The sequence below is a fragment of the Rhinolophus sinicus genome, chromosome 13, assembly GCF_057876585.1.
Source record: "Rhinolophus sinicus isolate RSI-liver-muscle chromosome 13, RSI-T2T, whole genome shotgun sequence".
In the NCBI taxonomy this organism is placed as follows: domain Eukaryota; kingdom Metazoa; phylum Chordata; class Mammalia; order Chiroptera; family Rhinolophidae; genus Rhinolophus; species Rhinolophus sinicus.
The window spans coordinates 33,814,840-33,841,451 of record NC_142513.1 but is presented as its reverse complement, the minus strand read 5'-3'; the positions used below and the strand labels follow the sequence as shown (position 1 = coordinate 33,841,451).

The following is a 26,612-nucleotide window of genomic DNA, read 5'->3' as shown; positions in this document are numbered from 1 at the left end:
TTATTCCAAAACCTGAATCAAGACACATTACCCAGAATCTAACTTGAATATAGTATAAAATGTTTGAAACCCAGGCCATCCCAGAAACCCTAAGCCTCCTGGCTGCCATATCTACAAGGTCCTTTCACAGCATGAATCCTGGGAGCAGACTCCCAGCAGGTTTAAATCACCTGATTCCCTTGTTAGGGTAGAAAAAGAGAACTTGCTTGATAAGCCCTTTCTCTCTGTTCTCTTTGAGCTTTTATATCCAATTCCCCTTCAAGTGATCAATGGAAATCTATTATAGACTTTCTTGGAACTACTCCTGGATTTTCATCAATTTAGAAAGGAAACATTACATTAAGTCTTTTTCTGGAAGGCCCCAGGAATTTTCAAAAATGAGAATAAAAGAAAATAGAAAGAATAAAGGAGTCTGCTTTGAAGTTGCAATGAACATGCCAGAAAAAAAAAAAAAAAAAAAAAAAAAAAACCCCAAAGGAAAAAAAAACCCAAAAATGATGGATCCTGAGAAAAATGTTGCAGGAGAAGTACTTCCCCCTGTTTCCCATTGTGCATTCTTAAGGGTGAAGTGGTCCCTTCTCAAACCACCAGAGCCTGCCAGTTGGCTAACCCAGCGGCATTCCACTACAGAGATTAAAACCAACTTTATGATTGTGGTGCAAATAATAAAGAGCCTGGCAGGGTTTCTTTCCAAAATGAAAGCTCATTTATTTTCTGAGGTGTATAATTTGGTTGTAAATGTTTCCTTTGGGCCAAAACATCCCAGATTGGGTTTTTGCCTGGAACATATCATTGCTTTGCTGGAGAAGAACGGACTCCGTGTGGTCCCGCCGCGTCCATCCACTCAGGGCATGGAGGGGTTCAAGTCCACCCTGCTCTTGTTTCACATCTGGCGGCAGTGGTCTGCTAGGCAGAACCAGAGATGCAGAGGCAGCAGGCGCTGGGACTGGCTGGCCTGGCTGCACTGACTCCCAGGTCCTGGTCCATCTGTGAAATGGGCAGGCTCACCAGCCTTTTACTCACACCTGTTTCTTTACCTCTTGGAGATGGGTAGAGCAGAAGAGAATTAGACACCCTGTTCCCGGTGAAACTTGGCTTTTCTCCCAGATCTTTGTGTCTTTATTTTATTTATCTTTTCAAAAATCATCCTGAAAAAATCCACCCAGCAATGACTAATATTTGGATAAAGGCAAAGCCAGATTCTTTCCAGGGCTCATGGACTGACCACATGTACTTGGGGCCCAATGTGTTTAGCCAATCTCACCCAAATATAAACAGCTTTTCCCCCCTATACAAGCAGCTTAAGAAATAACAGCCTTTTCTACCATTTTCATGTTTATCAACTCTCTTCCTTACATCATATACGTTTATCCTGTCTGCCATTTTCATCTCCACATTAAATCCAAAGCCAGTACTATGCTTTGTAGATAAAAATATATTTAATCCATTGCCCGCCCCCTGCCGCCCCACACACCCAAATAGCTGGTAATGCAGAACAGAGAAACATCTGGTAGGATCAAGAGAGTGACATCAAAAGTCATCATGTGACATCCCTTCAGGATATCAGAAGTTGTTACTCTAACACTGGGATTGGGGTGAAGGATGGAGAAAAAAAGTACACTGAAAGGGGAAACACAAGTAGTGTGTTTCACCTGGGAAACCTAACGAGAAGAACACTGGTAGAAATTAGTGTTACAGGACCTGGCTCAAGAGGTAACGTTCAATGGTCTCATGTATTATGAAGTTACTTGCTGAGAAATGATGAAGCATACTTTTACTAAACTTGAGATCCTCCTGAGAGTGACCCCAAAGTAGCATGCCAGGCAAAATGTTACATTAAAAAAATACCTTCCTATGGAGCATAGCCATCTCACTGCTAAGATAAATGGTCCACCAACTTGTCAAAATTATATCACATTTTCCAGTAGATCATGGTGCCTCCAAATCAGTTCACATACCAACTATGCAGTTCATGCTCAGCTTTTTGGGTAACCACCTATTGCTGATTATCAGACCCCCTAATTCAAGTGGAGCAATAAGAAATGTTCTTAAAAGAGAACCAAGTGAAGAAATGCTAGAGAATAAAGGTTTTTGACAAGCCATGTACAAAGAAATATATTAATGTGAATCTGACAGCTATAGTCTCGGTCTCTAAGTAACCCAGTGGCAGTAGCTAATTGCTTCAGCACTTTTGGTCGCTGCCATCACCCACATAGCCCACCTGGAACTTGGAAAATCAAGTTCACACAGTATTTTGGAAACCACAATATTGACACATGATGAACAAGTCATAGAGGAAATTCTGACTCTCTTCAGTATCAGACCCACAAAAGCAAGGCGTTCAGACCATGCCTGTTGTATGAAAGCCACTTTTGCACTGTGGTTAGAGGATTTTATTCTAGGACACACACATCATCCTGAGATAAAAGAGAAACCAGGATCTGACTTCTTTTTAAAAACCACAATTCTTTCCTACTTCACTACCTCATGTCAATACATCTGAGCCTCGGGGCTGTAAGTCACTTCCTGTCGTGGTCAAGTTTCATCTCCTTTATGAAGCTTTCAATACTTTTCACAGTTCCCAGGTGCAAACATGACTTGGCTGAAAATCATTTTGAATTCAGAGTATTGCCTACAGAGGTCTGGACAGTGGGTTTTGAGAAATAATTACCCCTTTGCCTAAGTCTCTTTTTTAAGTTGCTTCTACACACACACACACACACACACACACACACACACACACACACGTACACACACACACACACACACACACACACACACACACACACACAGAGACACGTGAAGCACTTTCCTGACAGAAATGCCTGCGGTTTCAGCCAAAGCATCTGGCAAGGTGTCGCACGGGTCACTAGAACTCTCTTGACCTGTGGAGGCCACAAACTGCATGATAACTTCATCACATGGTCAGAAGTGAATCAGGGGCAGCAAGAGACACACAAGGTGACATTTAAAAACTTGTTTCCTGATGATGCCTTTTTGGGTAAGTTAATTTTAATTCACAGAGTAACAAGAAATTGCAGACTCAGGCCCTACTCTTGCACCTGATGCTCTTTTATTCATTTATTTTTAAGAACTCTGTCCTACTCTCTCCTTTCCTCTGGAATAGTAAAACCATAAAAATAAAAAAAATAAATCAAAGAGTAGGACCTTTATTACATGCAGGGGTTGTTGAGCGACTGAATCATTTCATTAAACATCAGGTCAAGTTAGGGGGTTTTACAATGAGAAGAAAAAACCAGATATGAATAGAAAAGCCCAAACTAGTCACTTGCTTCTTAGAGGACTTGGGAGATTGGACAACACCTTGGAACTTGGGAATTTAATTGGGGCTCTGCCATTGTCTGCTGTCAGTAAGTAGGTAAACTTTCTGGGTCTCAGTTTCCTCATCTATAAAATGAAAATAACAGTATCTGCTCTGTCTCCCCGGTTCTAGTGAGGGCATTTTGGGAAGCACAACACTCACTGAAGTATTAGACTTTATTGAACACATACTATATACATGCAAGGGCTACACCACATGCCATGGGGTATAAAGAGAAGGTACCATTCCTGCTCTCAAGACACTTGCTCTGTGTTGGCAGACAGACTGGGTAACAGGGATGTTTTCTACCCCCAGATAATTATATATGAGGAAGAATGCTAGCATCACTTAATGGATGCACAATGTTATGTGGCTTCAGATATGGCCCATGTCCACCTCTGCAGTTCACAGAATAGCTTTTGTGGCCTGCCCAGAATTTTTGAAGCTGGAAAGAGGGAGAAAGGCAGTATTAGCCAAGGGAATGGTCTGGGTGGAGAGAAAAAATAGCATGGGGAGGCCTAGTAAGAGTCCCATTTGGCTGCAAATACAGCTTAGAAAGTAAAGTTGATTCATTCTAGATATGCCGTTCCTCAATACCTGTTTTGAGGCAAGGAATGGGGGGAACCATTGGAAGTTCTTAAGCAGAAGAGGGCAACAATTTTTAAGAAGGTGACTCTGGGTATATATTTTGAATGGACAGGAGAAGAGGGAAACTAGAATTGAAATTAAGGAGATCTGCGAAAGTAAGGACCTAGGTCACCACACCAGACAATTAAGGGGAACTGTCACCAAAGGGACAAACAATAATGGTCAGGTACCTCCGTACGTGTAGTAAGCAGTACAGAAGGCAGCTTCTGAAAGGCTTTCAATGGTCCCATCTCCTGGGATTCACACTTCTGTGCCTTCCCCTTTCTTCGAGTATGGGATAGAGCAAGTAACTTGCTTCTAACAAAAAGGATATGGCAAACGTGATAGGATGTCACCGAGATTAGGTTACAAAAGACCATGGATTTTGTCTCACTTCCTGGCTTTACTCCTTTGTTCTGAAGAAGCCAGTTGCCATATTGGAGCTGCCCTGTAGAGAGGCCCAACAGGGAAGAGCTCTGGGTGCCTCGGGCTAACAGCCTGTGAGAACTTGAATCTTGCCAATAACCAAGTGAACGAACCTGAAAGCCAGCCTTCCCCAGCCCCACCTTGAGATGACAGCAATCCTGTCTGATTAACTCCATCACAGCCTTTGGGAGACGCTAGACCAGGTGTGTCCAGCTAAACTATGCCCAAATCCTGACCCACAGAAATTCTGAGATAATAAATGTCTGCTTTTTTTCAGCCTAAATTTTGAAACAAGAGGTAATTCATATAGGGAGGGAGATACTTGACTCACTTGATGATGGTGGAGACAAATGCTTGTTGAGATTACAATCCCAGAGTCATGGCCCAAAGTTGTGCATATACTTTTTTCTAGGCTTTGTTGATGTTATTAATAGAAACTTTTCATAAAAAGAAACCTCTCTGCCACCTCTTTCTTTCACTGCTTCCTAGAGCTGATTAATAAAACATGACTTGATTTTCAATTTCAAGCAACTCAGGGGGGCATTCCAATAGAAAAACCGGCAGGAAATTAATGCCATACACACCAGGCAAGGCAGATGCTTCTGAATCTGACACTTGGGCGAAACGCACCTTTCCTTTTTACACATCTTACCCTTGTTTGATTTTGCATTGGTAGTTTGCTTTTAGGAGCCTGGGACGGGGGAAATGCTCTCTCAATATAAAAGTGAGTCATCCTACAAACCATTAATGGCACCAAAATACTTGAATGATAGTTAACAAAAACTTAGCAAAGGGATTTTTAAGAAACCGTTTTCTTTTTATTTATGCTTGAATTATGGTGGTATTTAGCAAAGCTAATATCACGCCTGTGAATTGTGGAATACATCTCCATGTGAAACCTTTTAAATATGCCTTTATATGAAAGGTGATTACTTGTAAATAAACTCTTTTCACCGATCTTGCTGTGAGAAAACAAATTATAAAACTGTCTCACCACACAACTTATAGGACTTAAGGACATGTAACATCCAAATAAGTAAACACATTCTGTTTGTAGTAGCTATGGCTGGGTTTTTTTCATACTACATCTTTCCACTGTAGTGGGAAACAGCCTCTGTACTTGAGCTTGACACCTCGGTGAGACTCGTGGTCATCTTAGCAGTGAGAGACTACCACCTGCAAACCTGTCAGAAATCAGCTGTTCTGAATCCAGTCTCCTGCTCATGGAGACTTTTCACTGAGTCTTTGAAAGTGCAAGCAGATCTCTGCACTTAGTCTAAGATTGAGGCAAATTTTCTCTCTGCTTACCTCGCTTGTCTGTGAGTGGAGAAGATAGCAAAGTACACTGTTTGGGTTTGTCCATAAGTGTTACCTTTCTAACCTGCTAATGGGCTCTCTCTTACCTGCAGGTGGCTCAGAGTCTCCATTCAGCTGTGGTAAGAGATGAGGACTCCATTCTGCAAATACAAGGAGCCTCGAGGCTTAGCTCCATTCCACAAAAGCAAACACATCTGGATAATTGAGACGATTATCTCCCCATTCAGATATCCACATATTTTAAGGAAACTGTACTTGCTACTCTAACTGCAGAAATGCTATGAACCCCTAAGTCCAGTATTCCCTATCAATTGGGTTATAACAACTCCTACTCAAACTATGTTTTCCTGATTAGCAGCATCTGGATAAATAGTCATAGTGCAAATAGCTGCTTAGAGGTGATGAATATGGCTCAAAAATCTGGGAAAGCTTAATTTCATCCTTGGGTTTTGGCAATGGGGGAAGGACTATGTTTTCTTTTGACGTGTGTCTTGTATTCTGAGAAGTGATGGGCTGAATGGCAGTTAATAGTCAGTTATTGGTCATGTGATGAGAGATTCCTAGAAATGAGATAGGAAGAAGACAAAGAGCTGAGAGTATAGACCCAAGAGTGGTACACAGAAGTACACACACACAGAGTCCTGAAAGCATAAGCCACATCGAGTCATAAGCAGAGAGGGTTAGCTGTCTACCAAAAATATGTGTGCCTGCTTGAAGGTGGAGGCAACCCTCCAGCCAGTGCATGCATTTCATAGCCACCTTGCATCAAGGTATGATTGATGTGAGCAGAAGTGAACGGTGTCCCTTCTAAGCTGGAACTGTTAAGAAGACATCAGTCTCCATCATCCTGAGTCTCTGAATGACTGCATGGAACCGACCACTAAGATAGATGAGGATGACAGAAGTTAAATGCTGTGCCCAAGATTACAGCCAGTTAGTGGCAGAGTGGGGACTCAAATTTATGTCTTCTAACTCTCAAGGCAAGAGCTCTTTTCGACAATGGAAAAGGACCTTCTTCTGCCCCAAGTCACTGCAGTCACAGTGATTGAAAGCATGGACTCTGGGATCCAGACAGCCAAGGTTCAAATCCTGCCTCCACCTCTACTAACTGTGACTTTGGCAAGTTACAAAACCTTATTGTGTGAAATAGGGATCATAATAGTGCCTATCATATGGTATTGCTATGAGGATTAAATAAATATTAATCAGATGCTAATGAAAATACTTGCCCCATAGTAAGTGCTATATAAGGTCTGACAAAAACTGGTAGATAAAATCATATGACATCTGTATAACCATCAGCTTCCACCACTCCACACATGAACACTAAGGGAGCTGATGCCTCAGGCCCACCTTGCGATGCCTAAGTATCCCCTACCCCTCATCTGATACCTTTACACCAACCTAAATCATCATTGAAACAAGAACCCAGAGGCCACATGCCATTGAGCAAAGAGTATCACCTCCATTCAAGAGAAACTTAAGACTATTTTCATCATGGTTTATCTAACTGCAATTAAGAAGTCTTCCATGAACATAGGATCTCCACCCCACACTGCTTTGAATGTCTCTAAATTGAACTCAATCTGTTCCCTACTGCCCTCCTAAACCCTTCTTCTACTGGACCTTCTAGGACTTTCACACCATGATAAGCAATCTTCTTTCATTTTTAACCTTTTCTCTAAAATCTCTACAACCTCCTCCTAGATCTTCCTGGTCCCCATAGCTGCTTCCTGCTTCCTTCCCCCACCCCCACCCCCCGCCTCCCTGTCTTTCTGTAAAACAAAACCAAAAAATGATAAAAAACAAACAAAAAAACCCTGCTCCTTTCACGATGATGGATGTTCCAACTGTTATACGGGACTTCTGGTCATTTTCTCTCATTCACTGAAAATTTAAGCTCTGGCTCAGGCTTATTCAGCAGTCTCCTCTGTTACCCTATTTGGTGACTTCAACATCCCTGTACATGGACTTCCGAGCTCCTTGACCTCCTCACCACCACCAACCTTTCCTTCCATTATACTGCAGCAACCCTCTGCCCTTTTGTCAGCAAGTCTCCTATACAAAGTTATTGTCTATGCTGTTAGCTCATTTCCCTTGTTTTCAAACTCATTGAGCGCTCCATTCCACTAACATTTCTCATCAACCTTCAGCGTTTCCTTACTTTTACTTTCCTTCTTACTTGGCACATGTTCCCTTATTATAGCCATCCATTTGCAACTCCCCTCAACTCCCCTTGCCCCCTTCTTGCCCTCTGATCTATTCCATTGGCAAAACCTCAGTTCTGGTTGAACCTAACAATCCAACTTCTCTAGGTTGGTAGCCAAGCAGACAGGTGATGGGAAAAATAAAATAGCTCAATTTAAAAAGCTTTCTCCATTTTAGATGTATGTTCTCAAACCTCAAATGAGTACTCAGTTCTGTTCCAAAATCAACTGCCCTTTCCTCAAAATCTCGTCTTCTCCAGTGTCTAAGATGACTATTTCATATATTTTCTCTCCAGATTGCCTACTCTTCCTCAGCACCCTCACTGTATACGAGTATTCCATTGAAGGAACAGGAACCATTCATCGAATTGTAACTCTCATGTTCCCACCACTGTATCTACACTGCCATCTCAAAGTTTAGGTGCTTGTGATTCCATCTGCCTGATCTGCTCTCCCCCTAGATCTTTGCAGAACTGGCCATAATATCCCCCAGCTTGGGACCTAAGTGTCACTTTTCTACCAAGTCCTTCTTTGGTCACCCTGTTTTAGTAGGTACCCCAGGTAAGCACCCATCACAATCTATAATAACTATTTTATTTATGAATACTTATTGTCAATCTTCCCTTCTAGAATAGAAGCTTGTTCTCTACTGAATCTCCAGTGTCTATCACAGCACCTGCACATAATAGGCTCTCAATACGTAAGTGCTGAATGAATGAATGAATGAATGGACTTGGGCAATGTTTCTATATGGTCAGGCCATGCTCTATACTTACATGTACATTATTTCATTTGTTTGACTGCAACCTGATTGGCTCAGACTTAAAAGAAACACTATTCATGTTCATTTAACTTCCTTTCAAATCCTGTAACTACCTACCAGCAACTGTAATGTCACAGAGTCTGGACATTTCAGATGTACATTTCCTACAATTCTCATCAGCAAAGCAAGAAAGACCATGAAAACTCTTAAAGCTGTTCAGAAATGGGGGGGTTGTGCAGCTTTGTGAAAGCGGACTGGCCTGGGAGTCAGTCAACCTGGGATGAGTAGAATGGTCTTGGGAAATTCCTTTCATTTCTCTGGGTTTTGGATTTCTCATGTACAAAATGAGAAGTTGGGAATCAGTTTTCCAACTTTCCTGCCAACGACAAAATGCTAGTATGTGGTGAGAGTCTGCAACATGCCTTCTAAGCAGAGTACCTGATTGTGGTTGTAAGGATGATGCAGAACTTGGATGAAGCTCTGTTTCAACCTAGTGAGCAGAGCAGGGACCGTGCTTATGGCCACAGACGGTGACTCTTGCATACATGAGCACCTGTCATGTGCTCATGTATCCTGGTGACACAAAAAGCATGCCACTTAGATTGTTAGCACAAAGACACAGAACATTCCAGGGGCACAGCCACAGCAGTTCTCCTGCAAGCATCCACCTTTTCTTGAATCTCAAGATTCAAGCCACAGATGGCTTCCTGAGCTTGCTCCAGGCTGAACAGTTGGGGTTTTGCAGGTCCAGAGTTTTTCTTCTAAAGGGAGTCTGTATAACCTACAGACAGCTTCCTGCCGTTTGAGCAGGCTCCATCACACTGGCAGGTTTCCACAGCACTTCTATTTACACCACATCCTAAGTAGCATGAAGAACTCCAACCCAAAGGAACAACAGACACACACAAGAGCCCTCAAAGTAAAGTAAATTGAGTTAATGGTTTGAGCAATCTTGGAGCAACCATTTAGAGGCCCACAGAAAAGATGTCCTTAATTAGAAGGTAGTTCTTTGAAGCTATGATTCCATTTTTGTTTTCCCCTCTGTTCATATCCCATCCTTCATTCATGTTAGGAAGGTGCACAATTCCACCCTTATTTTGGGCCATATCATTCTGTAATTGAGTTCACTGGGTCTGGTCAGGCCCACTTCCCTTCTCCTTTCCCCGCCTTCCCTCACTTCTGAGCAACTTTAAGGCCAAGAACATTGGTGTTCCTTTTTGGGTTATCCTAGAGCTTAGCATTGGGCCCGCCTTGGAGAAAAAGCAGTGAAAGAACCATTGTGGGGCATGGGAAACGCACTGGACTGCACTTCAGGGCAGTGAGGCCAGTGAGAGAACTTGGAACTCATTATGGGGAGCCCGGATCTCATTATTTCTGCACACTGTTCAATATTCAGAGTCACTCTCCTTGCAATTCCACTGCTTCTCCAAATATTCCCAGTTTCTTCCAGTCAATGCTTATTCTCATTTATAGGTGAGATTTATCTCATTTCATAGGTATCTCTTGGATTGAGTGTTTTGCCTTCATCAAAATCTTGGCAGGAAAATCACAGCTGTTTCACGTAGTAGGTGTGTCTTCCTACATGTGCCAGCAAGGGGAGTAGAAAGGAAAAGATCTACGTAATAGTTAGCCTTTTCCAGCAAAGTGTGGAGTGCTGAAACTTTTTGAGAGTAATAGATTAAACAGAAGTAGAATCTACGAGCCAGGATAACTTGGCCACTCTTTAAAATGTTTTATCCCCTGCGGGTTGATTCATTGCTGTAATAAGTGACTGCATATTAAAAGGATCATTTTGGATTGTTCAGTTTTGAGCAGGCTGGTAATTTTCATTGCAGATGCCTCTTTCTCCACTACTTGGGTCAGACTCCAAGTTCAGCCAAAGACATCCTTGATATTATAAGTAACTGTACTTCTATTCTGTAGAACTATTTTCTGACAGTCATCAAAACAACTCTGTTCTTTTCTCACTCAGTTTTACTATCTGTAAATGCTAGTAACTTCCTGAGATTTCCACACCAGGGTATGTGAAGGAATGCTGCCCATGTGGATGGATATTGGGGGACTGCATATAACTGATCCAGGAGCTTAGTTTGGCCTCACTCTATAATTAATGTTTACTCAACAAAGGGCAACCCCAAAGAAGTTAATGAATAATAGGATATGAACTTCACCATTTTGCCTTCTGGTTTGAAGTAGATCGCCTCTCATTAATGATTTTCCCAAGAACTTGCAGAGCTCAGGGAAAGGGTTGGAGCATAAAAATATAACTCAATTAGTCTAAAAAAGTCACCATGTTGAATAGAAAGCTTTCAGACCAATGGCTAGACTTTTAGGAGTGTTTGGACACACGTAACCACAGTGATGGAATGCCCATCTCACAGTACTCTCAAAGGTATTTTTATTATTATTTTAAGTTATTGCTTCTCTTCATTGTACACAATGTCCTATAAAGAAGATATATGTCCACCATTGAGCTTTGAAAGATGACCATGGGGCCAGTTCCATTTAAAGGGAATGAAGTCAAGCAGTAAATTTGCTGGTCACTCTTTTCATATGGACTGTATCTTAGCCAGCAGTTGGTCTTTGATGTTGTAACAATAGCACTGGGCCTCAGAGGCAGAGGAGGGTCCCCATAATCGAAACTAGTCCACATTCATTAAAATTTGGAGATCAGTGTGTAGGGTAGCGCACATCAGGGAACACCGAGAGCAGGCTCCAGGGCCACAAGTTCTCTCTACCAGTGCAAAATGACCATCTCTTCTGCACTATCTACACTGCCTCCTGCATTCTTTACTATATTTTTAACTGAAGCATGACATACATACAGAAAAATGCACATATATAACTATAGTTCAGTGGGATTTCACAAACTGAACACACCTGTGTAACCAACACTCAGGTCAAGAAACAGAACACTACCAGTGCCCCAGATGGTCCCTTCGTACTCCCTCTAGTCCCTTCCTTCACAATGGTCACCAGTGTCTTCTCTTTCAACAGCACAGATGACTTTTTTCTGGTTATGCACTTTACATAAACAGGATTATCTGGCATAAACTTGTTTGTGCCTGGTTTCCTTCATTCAACGTCACATGTGTGAAGTTGTACCTGTTGCTTGCTGTTGTCATTTGTTCCTTCCCAGTATGTGCACTTACTGCATTATTGTTCATTCTCCTGTTGATGGGCATTTCTGCCATTTCCAGTTTGGGGCTACTTTAAATAGTGCTGTTATGAGCATTCTTTTTCAGGTCTCTGAGTGCATAGATGAATACATTTTCGTTGGTGCTATACCCAGGGTGGGATTGCTGCATCAGAGGGTACATATATACCCTGTTTTAGTAGTTACTTTGGAAAAACAATTTTCCAAAGTGTTCATATCAGTTTACATTTCCGATAGGTGCTCCGCATTCTTGCCAATACTTGGTATCTTCCGTTTTTGTTTTTGCTTTCTTTTTCATTTTGTCATTCGGATGGGATAATGGGATAATATAGTGATTTGACATTTTCAGTGGTAATACATTTTTTTGGGGGGGTTATTTTTTCCTTTCTATTTTAGTTACTTATCCAGTCAGTGCTCAATTCTGTGGCAGTCACCAAATTAATAACCTATTCGGATAGTTAAAATGACAATGGTCCCAACTCAACATTTGGAGTGCAAAGGGAGAAGAGAGAGGGTGCTATAGAATGCACCCAAAGAATGAAACAGCCTATCACAAACCAAAACAAACTAAACAAAGGATAAAATCCACTGGGGGTGCAGGGCAGTCAGGAACTGACTGGAACCAGAGTGGTCCATAAACTGGTTAGATATTGGCAATGTAATGCCATAACTAAAAAAGGAAGTTTGAAACTACTCCAACTATGGAAAACGTTTAAAAAACTCTGGCCACTTGTTCTTCGGAAGACCTTGAGGAAATTGACTTTGAGAAACACTGAGGAAAGGGAAAATCTGACTAGTCACACAGATGACATTCTTTTGGCCAGCAACTGTAATTAAAAAGTAGAATATACAGCTCACAGCGCTTGTGGAACTCCTGTCCCCAGGCATGTCCTGTTTCTCTTGTTATGTCTGGGAAAGGTAGGTAGGAAAGGGTGCCCCTTCATCAGCAAAAGTGGTTGCAGGCTTAAATTGTTAAAGCTCTGTGAGTGATGAATAACATATTTGCAGGCACAGTTCCATCCGTCCCATGAAGCACATGATTTTTGAGCAGTTGACACTATATAAGGGAGACCATTCAGAAGGAAGATGGAAAGAGATGGACATGTGTACCTTGACTCAGAAACAACCTTTGGTGGGTGGAACCCTGTGCTGACAGAGCAATCCATGGCCTTTTCCAGCTCTAATTTCTCAGAGGAGGCAGAATCCTTTGGGCCCCACCTTTCTTCTCAGCCTGACTCTGGTGCAGAGCCAGGCTGAGCAGCTCCACAACACAGGACTACATAATGGTTGGGTCACACTGGAAATGCTCAGTACATTCACCGGGCATATGCTTCCCGGACATGGCCTCTTGATAGATAGTGTGGAAAAGGGGATTCTGCTTAGCCTGGAGGCCATCTGCTTCCCCAGTCTCTTCTCTCGAGCTGCCCCTGATCTTTCTTTTCCTTCTCCTACATGGGAGAAGAAGCCAAGAAGAGCCGTTTAGAAGCATCATGGATTGGCATGAGGCAGAATGTGTGTCAGCCACATGGAGACGGCATCAGTTCTGTGATGTTTCCCTCCACATGAGGTACTCAGAACAATCAGATGTTAAATCTTGATTTCCTGACATTTTTCTGCCTCAGTTTCTTCAGCTGCAAAATAGAGATAATCCCCACCAGGCTATGATGAGAATTCAAAGTGTAAATACATACAAAGTTCTTACAGCAGTTCCTGGCACAGAACGAATGCTCAGTGCCAGCTTTTGTATCATCATCAACATCAATTTTAAAGATAAACCTCAAAAATTAGTAGAATTATCCCACTAGGATATCTATTCTTAGACATGAAAAATGAAATGCAGAAAATTGAAGTGACTCGCCCAAGGTCACACAGCTCTGTAATACCAACATCTGCGAGTTAAACCATTCCTATGCCCCAAGGACAGTCCTCACAACATTGTAACCTCTCAGCAATATAGCTGTTATTCCCATTTTACTGAACAGGACACAGAAGAACAGAGAAGTGTGAGACCTTTGCCTAAGGACACCCACATAAGTGAGAAGCAGAAGTGGAATTGACACAAATCCAAGCCCATGCCTTTGACCCTTCTGTTGGGCCTTGTGATTAGTTTTGGCTGATTAGATGCTAATGGTATGACCCAAGCAACAGCTGAAGTGTGCTGTCCATTTGGGCTCCCCTCTGCCTTTCTGTGCTTTCTCATCACCATGATAGAAATGCATGACAGATAGCCTGCCAGTTGCAGAAGTATGGGAAGCACATGGAAGACATCCAGACCCAACACACAGCTTGGAGCCTAGTCTGCCTAGACGTACTGAATGCCAGCTGACCCACAGACCCATGAGCATGAGAATACATGCTTATTCTTACAGGCCACTGAGTTTTGAGGTAGTTTGTCGTACAGCATAATTGGGCAATAGCTAAATAATACCTGACCTGTATTGAGTGCTTTCTGGGATTGTAACTTACAAAAAAGCATGCATCGTCACCAGCGCTCCTGTGGTACCGTATGATTAGCCTGGGGCCCTTGTTAAAATGCAAATCCTGACTCAGTAGTTCTGGGTGGGGTCTGAGATTTTCATTTCCTAAGGAGCTCCCAGGAGATACTGCTGCCACTGCTTCACAGACCACACTCTGGGTGCAAGGGCAGAGAAGTCATCCTGAGCGTCTCACCCATATCTCTGGGCCACGACAGCATCTGGCGAACATCAGGGAAGTGGATGGGCCACCTTCTGTGTAAAGGAAGGACAATCCTTGCTCTCCTGTGAGAATCCTGTGAGGGACTAATAATCTGCACTATTCTAATGGTCAGTGTGGCCAGGAGGGCAGCTCATGTTAACATTTCCTCAGCCCTTGCCCTGGGCTAAGGATTAAAATCACCTGAGATCTCCCCATTTTTATTTTTGTCCCTTCTACTTCCTGGAATTTGCAGGTTCTTAGCAATAAACCTGGCTTCCAATTCATTTTGGACTTATAACCAATATCATATTTCTAAGTCACAATGTAATTGGGAGCCCAGACAGGAGATACAAAATCTATATTTGGTTTTCTTCATTTCCAGTCAGGGGACATGGGGACAGGAAGATGAAGGGACCTTACAGAGGAAACAGAGTCCTCTACTGGGACACCTTTCCAACCTGTGTTTTTGCCTAGCACCTAACTTTCCTTCCACCACCACCATGACCACCATCACCTGGAAAACTGAGCCCCATGAGACTTTCGTACTTCGGGCATCCTAAAAAGATAGGAGAATTCTTTCCAAGGAGATAGTATCTTCTCTCCTTCCTTTAGTTCTTCGTGATATATCGTAGCTCACACATCTATGTTTTAACTGTAGGGAGGTATAATCCTGGGACTCAACTTCCAAATTCTCTGAAGCTTTCTAAGTGATGTCCCTGGGTTGCTGTAGATTCTAAACATGTTATGTGAGTGTTTAAAAAGATTTCCACAATTTCCTAATAAGCTAAACACACACCTACCATATGACCCAGGCATTCTACTCCTAAGTATTCACACAAGAGAAATGAAAGCATATGTTTCTGCAAAGACATACCTGAATGTTCATAGCTCTTTATTTTAATAGGCCCAAATTAAACACAACCTAAATGTGCTTCAGTGGATGAATGGATAAGCATATCTTATATACATACAACGGAATACTAATTGACAATAAAAAGGGTCAAACTCTTCATGCACAAAACAACATAGATGAATCTCAGAATCATTATGGTGAGCAAAGAAGCTCACTCTATTGTACTGTGATTCTGTATGATTTTACTTATAAAAAAATCTAGTAAATGCAAAAACTAATCTATAGTGACAAGGCAGATCCATGGTAGCCTGGAGCTAGCTGGAGAATGAGGGTGGAATCACAAAGGAGCACTAAGAAACTTTTGGAGACAACAGATTTATTCAACACCTTGATAGTGGTGGTGGTTTCACAGGTGTCAAACTCACCTGATTTTTCACTTTAAATATGTAATTCCAGTTACATGTATGTCAATTATACCTCAATAAAGTTGTATTTAAAAAAAATAACACAACTGCCATTTTCACCTTCATTCTCTCCTCATCTCTATCTCTAAGAGGTAGCTGGGAACCAAGACATGTTTTATTTGTTTCATTGGCATTGGCATGGATATTCTATCTGGATGCCTGAGGGAGTAAGTTAACACCTGAGGGGCCTATCACATCATTTCTAGCTTCCCTGCATCCTTCATATGGCTTACAGCCACACCTTGTTATTTTTGAAAATAGAGATGTAGTGTCCAGCAGAAAACGGTCTTTTGCATTCACAGTCTACCTTCCTTTTCCTAGGTAATTCCTGCTGAACATCTGGGGATTGAGGTGTCCCAAACTGTGAGTCTGGCAGCCCAGGGCTCCAAACTTGAAGACAGAAATCTCCTATTCCATTGGTCCTACAGCACTGTCCCTTCCAGGGGGGACTGTGGTGTTGCTTTCTTACAGAGGTACATCAGTCACAGTCATCTATACAAGATGACTCATGTGGGGACAGAGTCCCAGAGAGCAGTTTCCAGGCTTTCGACCTCACGTGGAACGGTGCTGGCTCAGGTAGCAAATAGCCATCAACTGTGATTGGATGGCCATCAGCTGTGGCTAGCTGGCCATCAGCTGTAACCAGTTAGCCATTGGTCACCGATATAACTGCCATGGCTGAGCTAGCAAGCGCGGATTGCAGAAGGGCGCGGATTGCACTTAGCAAGTGAAGTTGGTTGACAAAGAAGCGGACAGCAGGTTGTGGATCGTGGCTCCTGTTTTCTGTGTCTCCAACCCAGCCACCAGTGGGAATATAGTGGTATGACTCCCCTATCTGTGGCTCCGTGGGTGTTCCTTTTTGGCCTCACCATATCCTGCGTTCTTGTATGGGGAGCGGGACTAGAGACCCCGCATAACACCCTGCATGACAACTCGGTTTACTGACTGAAATGTGCATGGGTCAGACTAACAGGAAGAAGGGATAGTTAACTTTCTGTTTTTACTTCTACTCATTTTACGGAAACAACTTTGCAGTGACACATGCTGGTCTGTGCTTGGGGAGTTGATGTGAAGCTATATTTATCAAGGCATCATAGCCTCTGCCTTTTTCAGGCATTAGATGACAATCCCACATACCTTTGACGACTTCCCATTGCTGCTCATCCTACCCCCTAAAATAACAAACAAGCACGGGATCAGGCTGTCAGGAGAAAAACAACTAGTTATCTCTCTAAACACCAGCAATTTGTAGCCTTTGCCTAGGCCTGGACTTTCTTATTCCTACAATTTTGGAATTCTCCTCTTCCCAGCTGCTCTGGGAGAGCCCGACATGGCTTGATTCCATTGCTGCCCATGGTACATTCCTGTTGAGGTTAACAGACTTCATCTTTGTGAACGACAAAGAGTCAGCAGGTGCCTCATGGAAGCTCTGTCTGTGCCTTTCCTACACCGTCGCTACCTAGAGAAGTGAGCAGTGCTTCCTTTAGTTTGGGTTCTCCCAGAAGCAAACCGTGAAACAAAGAATAAGTAGTATATCTGGGAGATGAGCCCAAGAATCTGGTGGGGGCAAGGGGAAAGAAGGCGGGGAAGGGAAAGAGCCATAAGGTTGTGTTATCAAGCCAATGACTACAGCGGGCAGCGGGTGCTTAGTCCCCAGAGGAATGCTGGGCACTGGCGTGTTGACATTATTAGCATGGTACTCCATCTAACCTATGGACTGATATATCACAAAAATAAGTTAAGCTTTATATCTTTTATGTTCATGGCTTCTTATGAAATTCTTATGGAAGGAGAGTACAGACATGGTTTAAATAAAATGCAAAATGAGATCTATTTTTTTTTTCCTCAATAATATACTCCCCTTGCTGTTTCTTAAACTCACTGCATATAATCCTGGGCATTAAACTGATGCTCCTATCCTATCCACTAATTAACCATCTGTCTTTTGGGGGATGCGTATAGACAGAGGGACATTCTTAGCTGCCACTAAAGAAAGGGGCTTCATCACCATCCTTTTCTTTATGAATCATAATATCATGAGCCAAGAATTGCAGAAGAAAGATATTCTCAGAAGATGAAAGAGTCACAAGAGAACCACAGAAACCACTAAAAAATTGTAAGATAAAACCAATGAAGACAAGTTAAAGAAACTGAAATGACTGAAGCTGGAAAAGACATAGGAACTATTAAATAATAATCTTCAAGTCCTGCATGAGGTGTTTCTTGGAAAAAAGAGAAAAGAGGAGAGTCACCTGCTCAAAAATACTGGGGTGGGGGGAAAACAAATATGAAATTAAGATTTAACATAAAAGACTTAAAGAACACATCACAGGAAGAATGTTCTGACATTAAAGGTTATAAAAAATAATAATACATGTATAACATACAGAAAACGGTTGTGGGATTCTTTCCTTTGGGGGCTTTAAAACCAAGATAGATTCTTCTTCACTGAATAGATAGTTCTCACGACCTCTGAGGTTGTCCCCCAACCTCAAAGATCAATGTCTGTTAGAACATGGTTGGAAGAAAATGAGTGAAGGAGCTGCACAAATAATAGAACTTTCTTTTGGTTTGTATATAGGAAAATAAAATTAAGAAATAAAATTATAGTGTCTCAGTTCAAGGTGTTGGATTAAGCATTCTTGTTTACTTCTTTTCACTCTCCAAATTCTCCTGAAGAGGCAGACAAAATATAAAAATAAATCCACAACATAAGTGGTAAACTGAGAGGGGGTCACCTACAGAAGAAGGAATGATTTCTGGTAGGTATGGACTAGTAACCAATTAAAAGTGAAACTACAAAGTTGAGAAAGTAAAAGAAAGATCTCTAAAAAAGTGAATTTCCCTTGAAGAATTTCCATAATAATATCAAAAATAGAGACTGTGTCAGTTTCACTACTAGGTGTTTACTCACAAGAAATGAAAACACATGTGCACAGAAAGCCTGTACAAGAATATTAACATGGTCTTAGTCATAATATCCAAAGTAATGGAAACAACCCAAATGTCCATCAATAGTGGAATTGGTAAATAAATTGTGGTATAGACATACAATAGAATACCACTCGGTGATAAAAAGGAAATCGACTTATATACACAACAACATAAATGATTTTCAAAAACATTATATAGAACAAATGAAGCCAGACACATCAAAAATATGTACAGTATGATTCCATCTATATGAAGATGTGAAACAGGCAAAATTAATCTATGGTGATAGGAGTCAGACATTGTTTGTCTCTGAGAGGAGTGAACTGCCTACGAAGGAGCTCTAGAAAGCTTTCCGTGATGATGGGGATGTTCTATATCCTAATGATAATGGCAGCTACACGGGCATATGCAATTGTTAAAAATGGAACTGAGCCTTTAAGACCCTTTCATTTTATTGTATGTAAATTATTCATTATTAATAAAACTTTTAAAAATGCAAGAAGAGAGAGAAGAAAGAGGAGAAGGAGGAAGAGGATGACAAGTGGAGGAAGAAGGGAAGATGAAGAGAAGGGAAGGGAAAGAAAGGGAAAGGAAAAGAAGAGAGGAGAGGAGAGGAGAGAAGAGAGGCTACAGAAGCTAGGAGAAAAGGGTGAGGACAGGAAACTGATTAAAGAGTGGAAGAGCTAGCTTTGGGGTTGCAAAAGCTAGAAGGAAGATTGAGCCACAACATAAAACACATTAAAGAAAAACCACAAAGATAAAATATGAAAGAAAAAATTAAGAGACATGGAAGATAGATCTTTAAATTCCAATATTAGATTTAAACTCTAATAGGAGTTCCAGAAGGAGAGTACATGGATATTGGAAATAAACAAAGGAATTACTAAAGAAATTTTCTCAAGCTAAAGACAAACTTGAGGCTTTAGACTGAAAGGGTCCACCAAGTGCTGAACAGGACTAATAACTAAAGCCCTAAATCTAAACACAAACTGATGAAATTTCTGAACATTATGAATAAAGAGACAAATCCGAAAAACTTCCAGTTATTTTAAATCACCTACCAAAAAAATAAAATAAAAAAAAAACAGCATCAGACTTCTCACTGAAATGCGAGATGGTGTTTCAAAATCAGATTATAGCTTTAAAATTCTAAGGGGAAACAAGATTGAACATAGCCAACTACCAAATTAGCATATAAGTGTGAGAACCAAATAAGGATATGTTTAAAAATTTAGGCTCTCAGAGACTTTACAATAAAACCTTTCTGAAAGAACTTTTTGAGAATGTATTCCAGCAAAATAGAAGATGAAAATATGAGCTTCAAGAAGCAGCAGCAGCAGGTAAATAAATAAATAAATCTTATAATTAAGTCTAAATATTTTTTGGGAGCACAGCAAAGTTTCTAAGAAATTATTCCTAAGATAGCTATAATGAATAAAAAAGAGAATGAAAGACAGAAAGAAGAAAAGAAAGAAAGAAAAAGGAATAATCTAGCACTAAATATTCAGATAATGCGATTAAAATTTGAGCGATATGAGAGATAAAAAAGCATGTCAGAATATTGTTTCTCGCCCCCCAAGAGGTTAAGGTTTCAAATACTTACTGATTTTCAGCATTGATAGAAAAATGTAAGTTCAAATCTGTTAAAATGTTAAGAGTGACAGAAATAGAACACTTTCAAAACTTGAAGAAAAATGAACAAAATAAATAATATTTAAATATTTATTAAATGTTTAATTGCCAAGATCTAATAGAGCACTTAGCATGCATTCAGTGTTTTAATACTTACAACAACACTAGGAAGTAAGTACTATATGTCTATTTTACAGATGAGAAAATTTAGACATAGGCTAAGTCTCTTGCCAAAGGCCACACAAATAAGTTGGAGGGTGGGAGGCAATATAAAAATTGGGAATTTGAGAACACCAAATTAAAAAATATATATTTTCAAATCTATCAGTAATCACAAAAAAACATAAATGGGTTAAATTCATTGATGGAATGCATAGAAAAAGAAAATTTAGCTATTGGTTATTAATAAGACAGTAAATGCCTGTCTTATTAATAACCAAAGAAAGTTTAAAAATAAAGGTTGGAAAAAGACACCCAACAAATGCAAAAATTAAAAAAACGAAACAAAACAGTAGTTATAATACTGATATCAACCAAGAAACATGTTTCAGACAAAAGTCAATAAAAAGATAAATAAGAAATTTTGCCTTCATAATAATTAACCATAAAAAAGGACATTTTATGTCCTAACACCATAGATTCTGCTTTAAACAAGTGAAACAAAAATTAGTGGGATAACAAGGAGAACCAGACAAATCTAAAAAGGTAGGGTAAAATACAATTAAGTAGTTTGAGGAATCAACAGATAAATACACAATAAATAAATCAAGACTTGGAGGATTTTCATAATGTAATTAACCATCTTGATCTGATAGGTCTTATAAAGATATATAAGACTTTGTACATCATAAAGAATATGAAGTCATCAAATATTTGCAAAATATGATTGTACTATGTACAAACTTTATACTGATAAAGTTGAAATTCAGTTAAAATGTATGGTTTTCTGGGAAAACATAAATGATTAAAATTGACTAAAGAAAATTTATATTATTTTAATAGACTATTGACACTGGAATAATGTGGAATGTCAATCAGAAATCTCAACCAAAGGGGTACCACGCCCAGAGATTGTTGAATTCCAACAATCACATAAGAAACAGATAACTTTTACTAAAGTACTACAGTGAAAAAATGAAAAGATTTTCAACTCATACCATGAAACTGTAATGGTACTGAAGTGGATATTGCTAGCTGTCATGCACCAACAGAGAAAACTGTAAGCATGTATAGCTTTCCTAGATTCCAGAACTAACAAAGTAGAGAATATAGCAGAAAATAAAACACTATTCACAACAGTAATCAAACCTGGAAGATAGCTTGTAAAAAGAAATGTGAAAAAAAGATGAAGAGAACTATAAATATGTGCTCAAAAAATAAATAGATACCTATAGAATGTCTTGAATGGGAGCACTAAAAATTAAAAAGTTCTCAACGCTTCTCAACTAACCAAAAAATTATAAGCAATTCTCATTAAAATCTCAATGAATTCTTAAAAATAATTCCAAAGTCTGTTTGCAAGAAGACATTTTATAAAAATTTCTAAGACAGATATTTTTAAAATGAAAGCAAATTTGCCCTATTATACTTTGAAGCTACATTAAATGAAGCTAGTGTGGTATTAGTACATGAATAGACAAATGAAAGTCAAGAAACAGAGTTATGTATATCTGAAAATTTTAGTATGTTATAAAAGTGTTACTTTGTATCAATGAATGTAAAATGGAGTGTTTAAGAAATATGATAGAACAAGTGACTATTCACTTGGATAAAAACCAAAGTTGTATTTTTATCTTAAACGTTAAACCTACAAATAACTTCAAAGTAGATTGTAATCTTAAACAAACAAAATAAATAAAACTAAAACTGTTAGAATAGAATATATTTGAAGATTTTGACAATCTTTATTTGAGGAAAACTTTCTTAAATAAGGCCAGAAAACCAAAAGTCATAAGGGAAAGGATTCAGAGTTGATTGTTATTTAAAACAAAAAGTTTCTGCATGACCAAAGGCAGCATAAACAATGTTAAAAGATGAGTGGAAGAGTGGTCCAAACATTTACAAAGTACATGAGACAAAGGTCAACATGATAGACATTTTGCAAAGATGGCAACAATAATTCCTCCCACCCCTTCCCACATTCTTTGCAATGTTACTTTGCTGGTGCTCCCATCAAGAGCAGCCTATTTCCTGTCCCCTAGAATCAGAGCTGACCCAGTGATTTGTTTCGCCACTAGAATGTGGCTGAACTGACATTGTACAAGCTCATCAAAAGGCCTTGCAACTTCTGCTTTTACTCTTGAGTTCACCATGTAAAGACAAGCAGGCTAAATCCTCCTTGAGGATTAAAGACTATATGGAGAGAGAGCCAAGGTGACAGCCAGCACCAACCATCAGACAAAGGAGTGAGGTCATCTTGGACTGTCTAGCTTATGTCAAGAAAGAATATAGCATTCACAGTTTTGTTTTCAAATACACCTGCTACTAGCAATTTCACTTGCTGGGGCCTGAAAACAACAGGATAATTAATAAATGTCTTTTGCAGATCTCCTCACTTGGTGGAACATACATTCTCCACTTGAATCATAATAACTTTGGGGAGTGAGAGGGCCCATGAAATAACTTTAGTCAGGAAGAATATAAAACTTTTATAATAACAAATTACAAAAGAGAGTAAAATTATGAACTAAACTGTTAAACTCATCATGTTTCCTGTATAAGCACATTGAGTGGATAGAATAACAACGCTATTGTAAGATAAACTGAAGCTGGTGGATCAGCAGCTACTTGGGACCCAAGTTATTCCTAGGAGCATTGCTTTTTCTAAATCCCTCATTTCTTTTGCTCTTTTGGGGCAATTCTTCAGCCCAAGGCCCTTTTGAGAATTTAATCCACTTCCCTTTGCAGTTGCCACTTCCACCAGCTGCTTCTCTCATTACCTTACTGTTCAGGCAGAAAAGGCCAGCCCCAGGTTATTCTAATGATAGCAAACACCTCATAAAGAAATCTGCCAAATTTACTTTTCCATAGAACATCATTTTTACAGCTTTTCATGAGTCCATGAGGAAAGAAAGCATCATGTATAAAATATGACTTCCAGAAATCTTGAAGATATTAAGAATTATTCCTACATGTTAGACTAGTGGGTATAACACAATTTACAGAATGGTGGTATCTTCCATTTCCCCAAAGGAATCCCATCAATCTGTCACTGTACCTGTTTGCCCACAGAAGATGAGAGGACCCCACAAAGTTAGGACATTTTCAGAAATGTCCCAAATTTAAAAGAACTTTAGGCTCCGGAGTGTATACTTCTCCATTCCTGGTTTTGCATTTTTGTGCCAAGGGTCACCTTGCTTTAGTCTGTAACACCCTGGCAGAGAGAAAACGTGGTGTAATTAATCAAGAGTTTGGAATGTGTGAACTTTGGCAAATTTCTTAACCTCTCTGTACCTCATTTATTTTTTGCATCTGTAAAGGGGAGATATTAATAATATAGAACCTCATTAAATCAGTTAAAGCACTTAAAACAGTAGCACATAGTAAGCACTGTTTGGAAGTGTTGAAGTGAATTCTCTCTTTAACAGTCAAGTTTTTTGCGCAACAAGTTACATAAAGATGTGAAACTGAATTAGCAGAGACAATGATTGTAAAGCCCTTTGGAGCAATAAGTAATACTTATGTCGATATTGAAGAGCAAAGAGTTTTAGAGGGGCGGTTTGAGATGTTAGGAGCCAGAGAATTTCCACTGCTTTCTGAGAGAATCCCTGCGGATTTTTACCCATGCCCCAAACTGACAGTTGTCACACTCCTAGACCCAAGGAAAAGCGCTTGTCAAGGTAGAGGCGGGAAATCCTTACCTGGGCAACACTTTATTAGGAAAGGGGAACTCAACTTTTGTATGACGCCCACTACACCTCCCCAGTCGCGACCGCCGCTCCCCACGGGCTTGGAGCTGAAATTGATCATTAGAACCGCATTCCCAAGGCGACCTTCAACTCTGGCAGAGCACTAGGAAGAAGTCTTTGCTGTAAGTTTTAAAGCCCCAGGTGATCACGGCCCAAAGCACTGCAGGTGCCTTGACTCCGCGCCCTCCCCTTGACCAATACCACACTCGGGAACCTACGGTGAGGCCCAGGAGGGACACCGAAGGCACCAGGACCGCGTGGGAAAACAGTGTCCGGTCATTCTCCTCGGAAAATTATTTCCTGACCTTTGCGTTTCTGAAGGGGCAGACTAACCGGGACTCTTCCTCCCAAACCCAGTTTGGGGACGTTATCCTATAGTTAAAGACTACTTCCGCCTCTCACCCCCAGTAACATTACTTGGCCTCCAAAGGGCAACCAATGCCTGGCAGAATCCCAAAGCAAACACATACATGCTCCACACATCCTCCGCCCATCCCACGCCTCGCTCTCCCAAGTACCTGACTTGTGCTAGAACTAGAGGAGCGCGGCCGCCAGCCCTCCGAACCAGGCCCAGCCTCCGGGCACACACCCCCGCTCCGCCTCTGCCTAAGACCGGCTGCCCCGGCAAAACTGCTGCCGAAACAGTTGCACTTCGGTGGGGCGGGGGACTAGCCTCCTCGCATCCATCAGGCGCGAGCTCAGCACCCCGCCACCCGGGTCCCGCTGCCACGCGCGCCCCTCTCCAGCGACGCACTCACCTGCAGCTGGGTCCGGCTGGCGTTGCCCGCGGCGGCGTCCGGCCCGTCTGCGGTCCCCGAACCCCGCAGCACGGTGATGTGCAGCGTGAGCAGCAGTAGACCCAGCAGCAGCAGCAGCTCGGCCGCCAGGCGCACCATCCTCTTGAGGCGCGCGGCTTTAGGACCCGGCGCGGCGTGCGGCGGCGGCGGCGGTGGCGCCGGGGGAGGAGGAGTCGGAGCCCGGGAGCCCGGCAGCGCGGCTCCCGCCTCGGCCCCCGCCGGGGCCCCGCTCCCTGGGCCCGCGGAGCTGGCGCTGGGCGCCGCGGGACGCGCCGGGCCGGGGGAGCAGGAGCCACCGCCGCCACCGCCGCCGCCGCAACCGCCGCCGCCGCCGCACCACGGCGGAGCCACGGCGGGGCCGGGGGCGTCCAAGCCGGCTGCGGAGCAAGCCCCGGCGCTCCCCGGCGGCGGCGGCGGAGTCGGGGAGCTGCCCCGGACCCGGGCCGGGCCGGAGACCACCCTGCGGGCAGGGGGCAGCGGGGGCGGCGGCGGGGCGGGCGCAGCCGAGCCCCCGAGCGCACATGGGCGCCCCAGATGTGGCCGCGGCGCCGCAGCTGGAGCAGGAGCGGCCGCCAGAGGAGCGCGGGGAGAAGGAGGAGGAAGAGAAGGAGGAGGAGGAGGAGAGGAGGAGGAGGAGGAGGAGGAGGAGGAGGAGGAGGAGGAGGAGGAGGAGGGCTTCAGTGGCGGCCCGGAGTTACCTCCACGCTGGGCTCCCCCGCCCTGAGCCACTCACCCGACGAGCCACCTCCCCTCCTCCCTGCGCTCCTTCGGGCCGCGGGCAGCGCGCTGCAGAGTGCTAGGGTGAGCCGGCTCCAGATGGGGGCCCCGGGCACACGGGGATTGTCACTGTTTGTAGGTGACCTGGACGGCCCTCCGGGGTCCGCGTCCGCCTGCCAGGCTGTGCCAAGTGCGCGCCACCGCTGCCGAGGTCGCTGTGGCTGGTGAGGGCACAGCCCTTAGGCGCACTGAAGTTCGGGACCGTGGGTGGGTGGGGGTATCTGGGCGAGTTTAGAAACCTTTATTGACAAAGTGGAGTTGGAGTTGTGATGGAGAACGGAGAGGGCGCGGGCAAGCCAGGTGTCTACCTGCGACCGTGCCGCCCCGCCTGAAGCTGGCGTGCGTGTGTAAGAGGGGGAAGATAAAAGGTCGTTCCAGAAGGGTCTTGACACTTGCTCCTGGACGGTGGGCCGCCCGCCTCCTGAGCTCCGCTGCTCACACACCCGAGCCGCCCTGTAGAGCCTGGGAAGGGAGGTGAGTCCGATTCGCTGGACGTGGGTCTGATCCAGTGCGCAGGTGTCGCCGCGGGAAGCTGCTGGGCCAGGTGCCCGAGGCTCAGGCGCGCACAACGCTGGTGGGGTACTGGGGGTCAATCTCAGCTCTGGTAGACGCGGGTCGGGGAGCTCATCCCGGAGGCGCCGCTCCGGGAGGGGACCTGGGGGCTGCAGTCGCACAGCCGCCGCTCCTGGGCCACCGCCTCATGACCGCGCTGCAGCCTCGGGCTCCCGCGCGCCGCTCATGCCTTGCAGGGG

The 26,612-nt window shown here is 42.6% G+C and overlaps 2 protein-coding genes across 2 annotated transcripts in view; both read right to left on the bottom strand.

Annotated features, from left to right (window-relative positions):
- Nucleotides 1–25,738, bottom strand: part of ISM1 (isthmin 1) — a 69,760-nt gene extending 44,022 nt beyond the window's left edge. The window contains exon 1 of the mRNA XM_019752054.3: nucleotides 25,045–25,738. Within this exon, the coding sequence (XP_019607613.1) occupies nucleotides 25,045–25,182 (138 nt within the window). The 5' untranslated portion in view covers nucleotides 25,183–25,738. The remainder of the gene's footprint in view (nucleotides 1–25,044) is intronic.
- Nucleotides 25,727–26,600, bottom strand: LOC109458416 (uncharacterized). Its single transcript, XM_088789442.1, has 3 exons — nucleotides 26,594–26,600; nucleotides 26,169–26,545; nucleotides 25,727–26,021 (listed from the first exon to the last, which is right to left on the bottom strand). The coding sequence occupies exons 1-3, from the start codon at nucleotides 26,598–26,600 to the stop codon at nucleotides 25,761–25,763; spliced, it is 645 nt and encodes a 214-aa protein (XP_088645568.1). The 3' UTR covers nucleotides 25,727–25,760.
- Nucleotides 26,601–26,612: the final 12 nt, after the last annotated feature.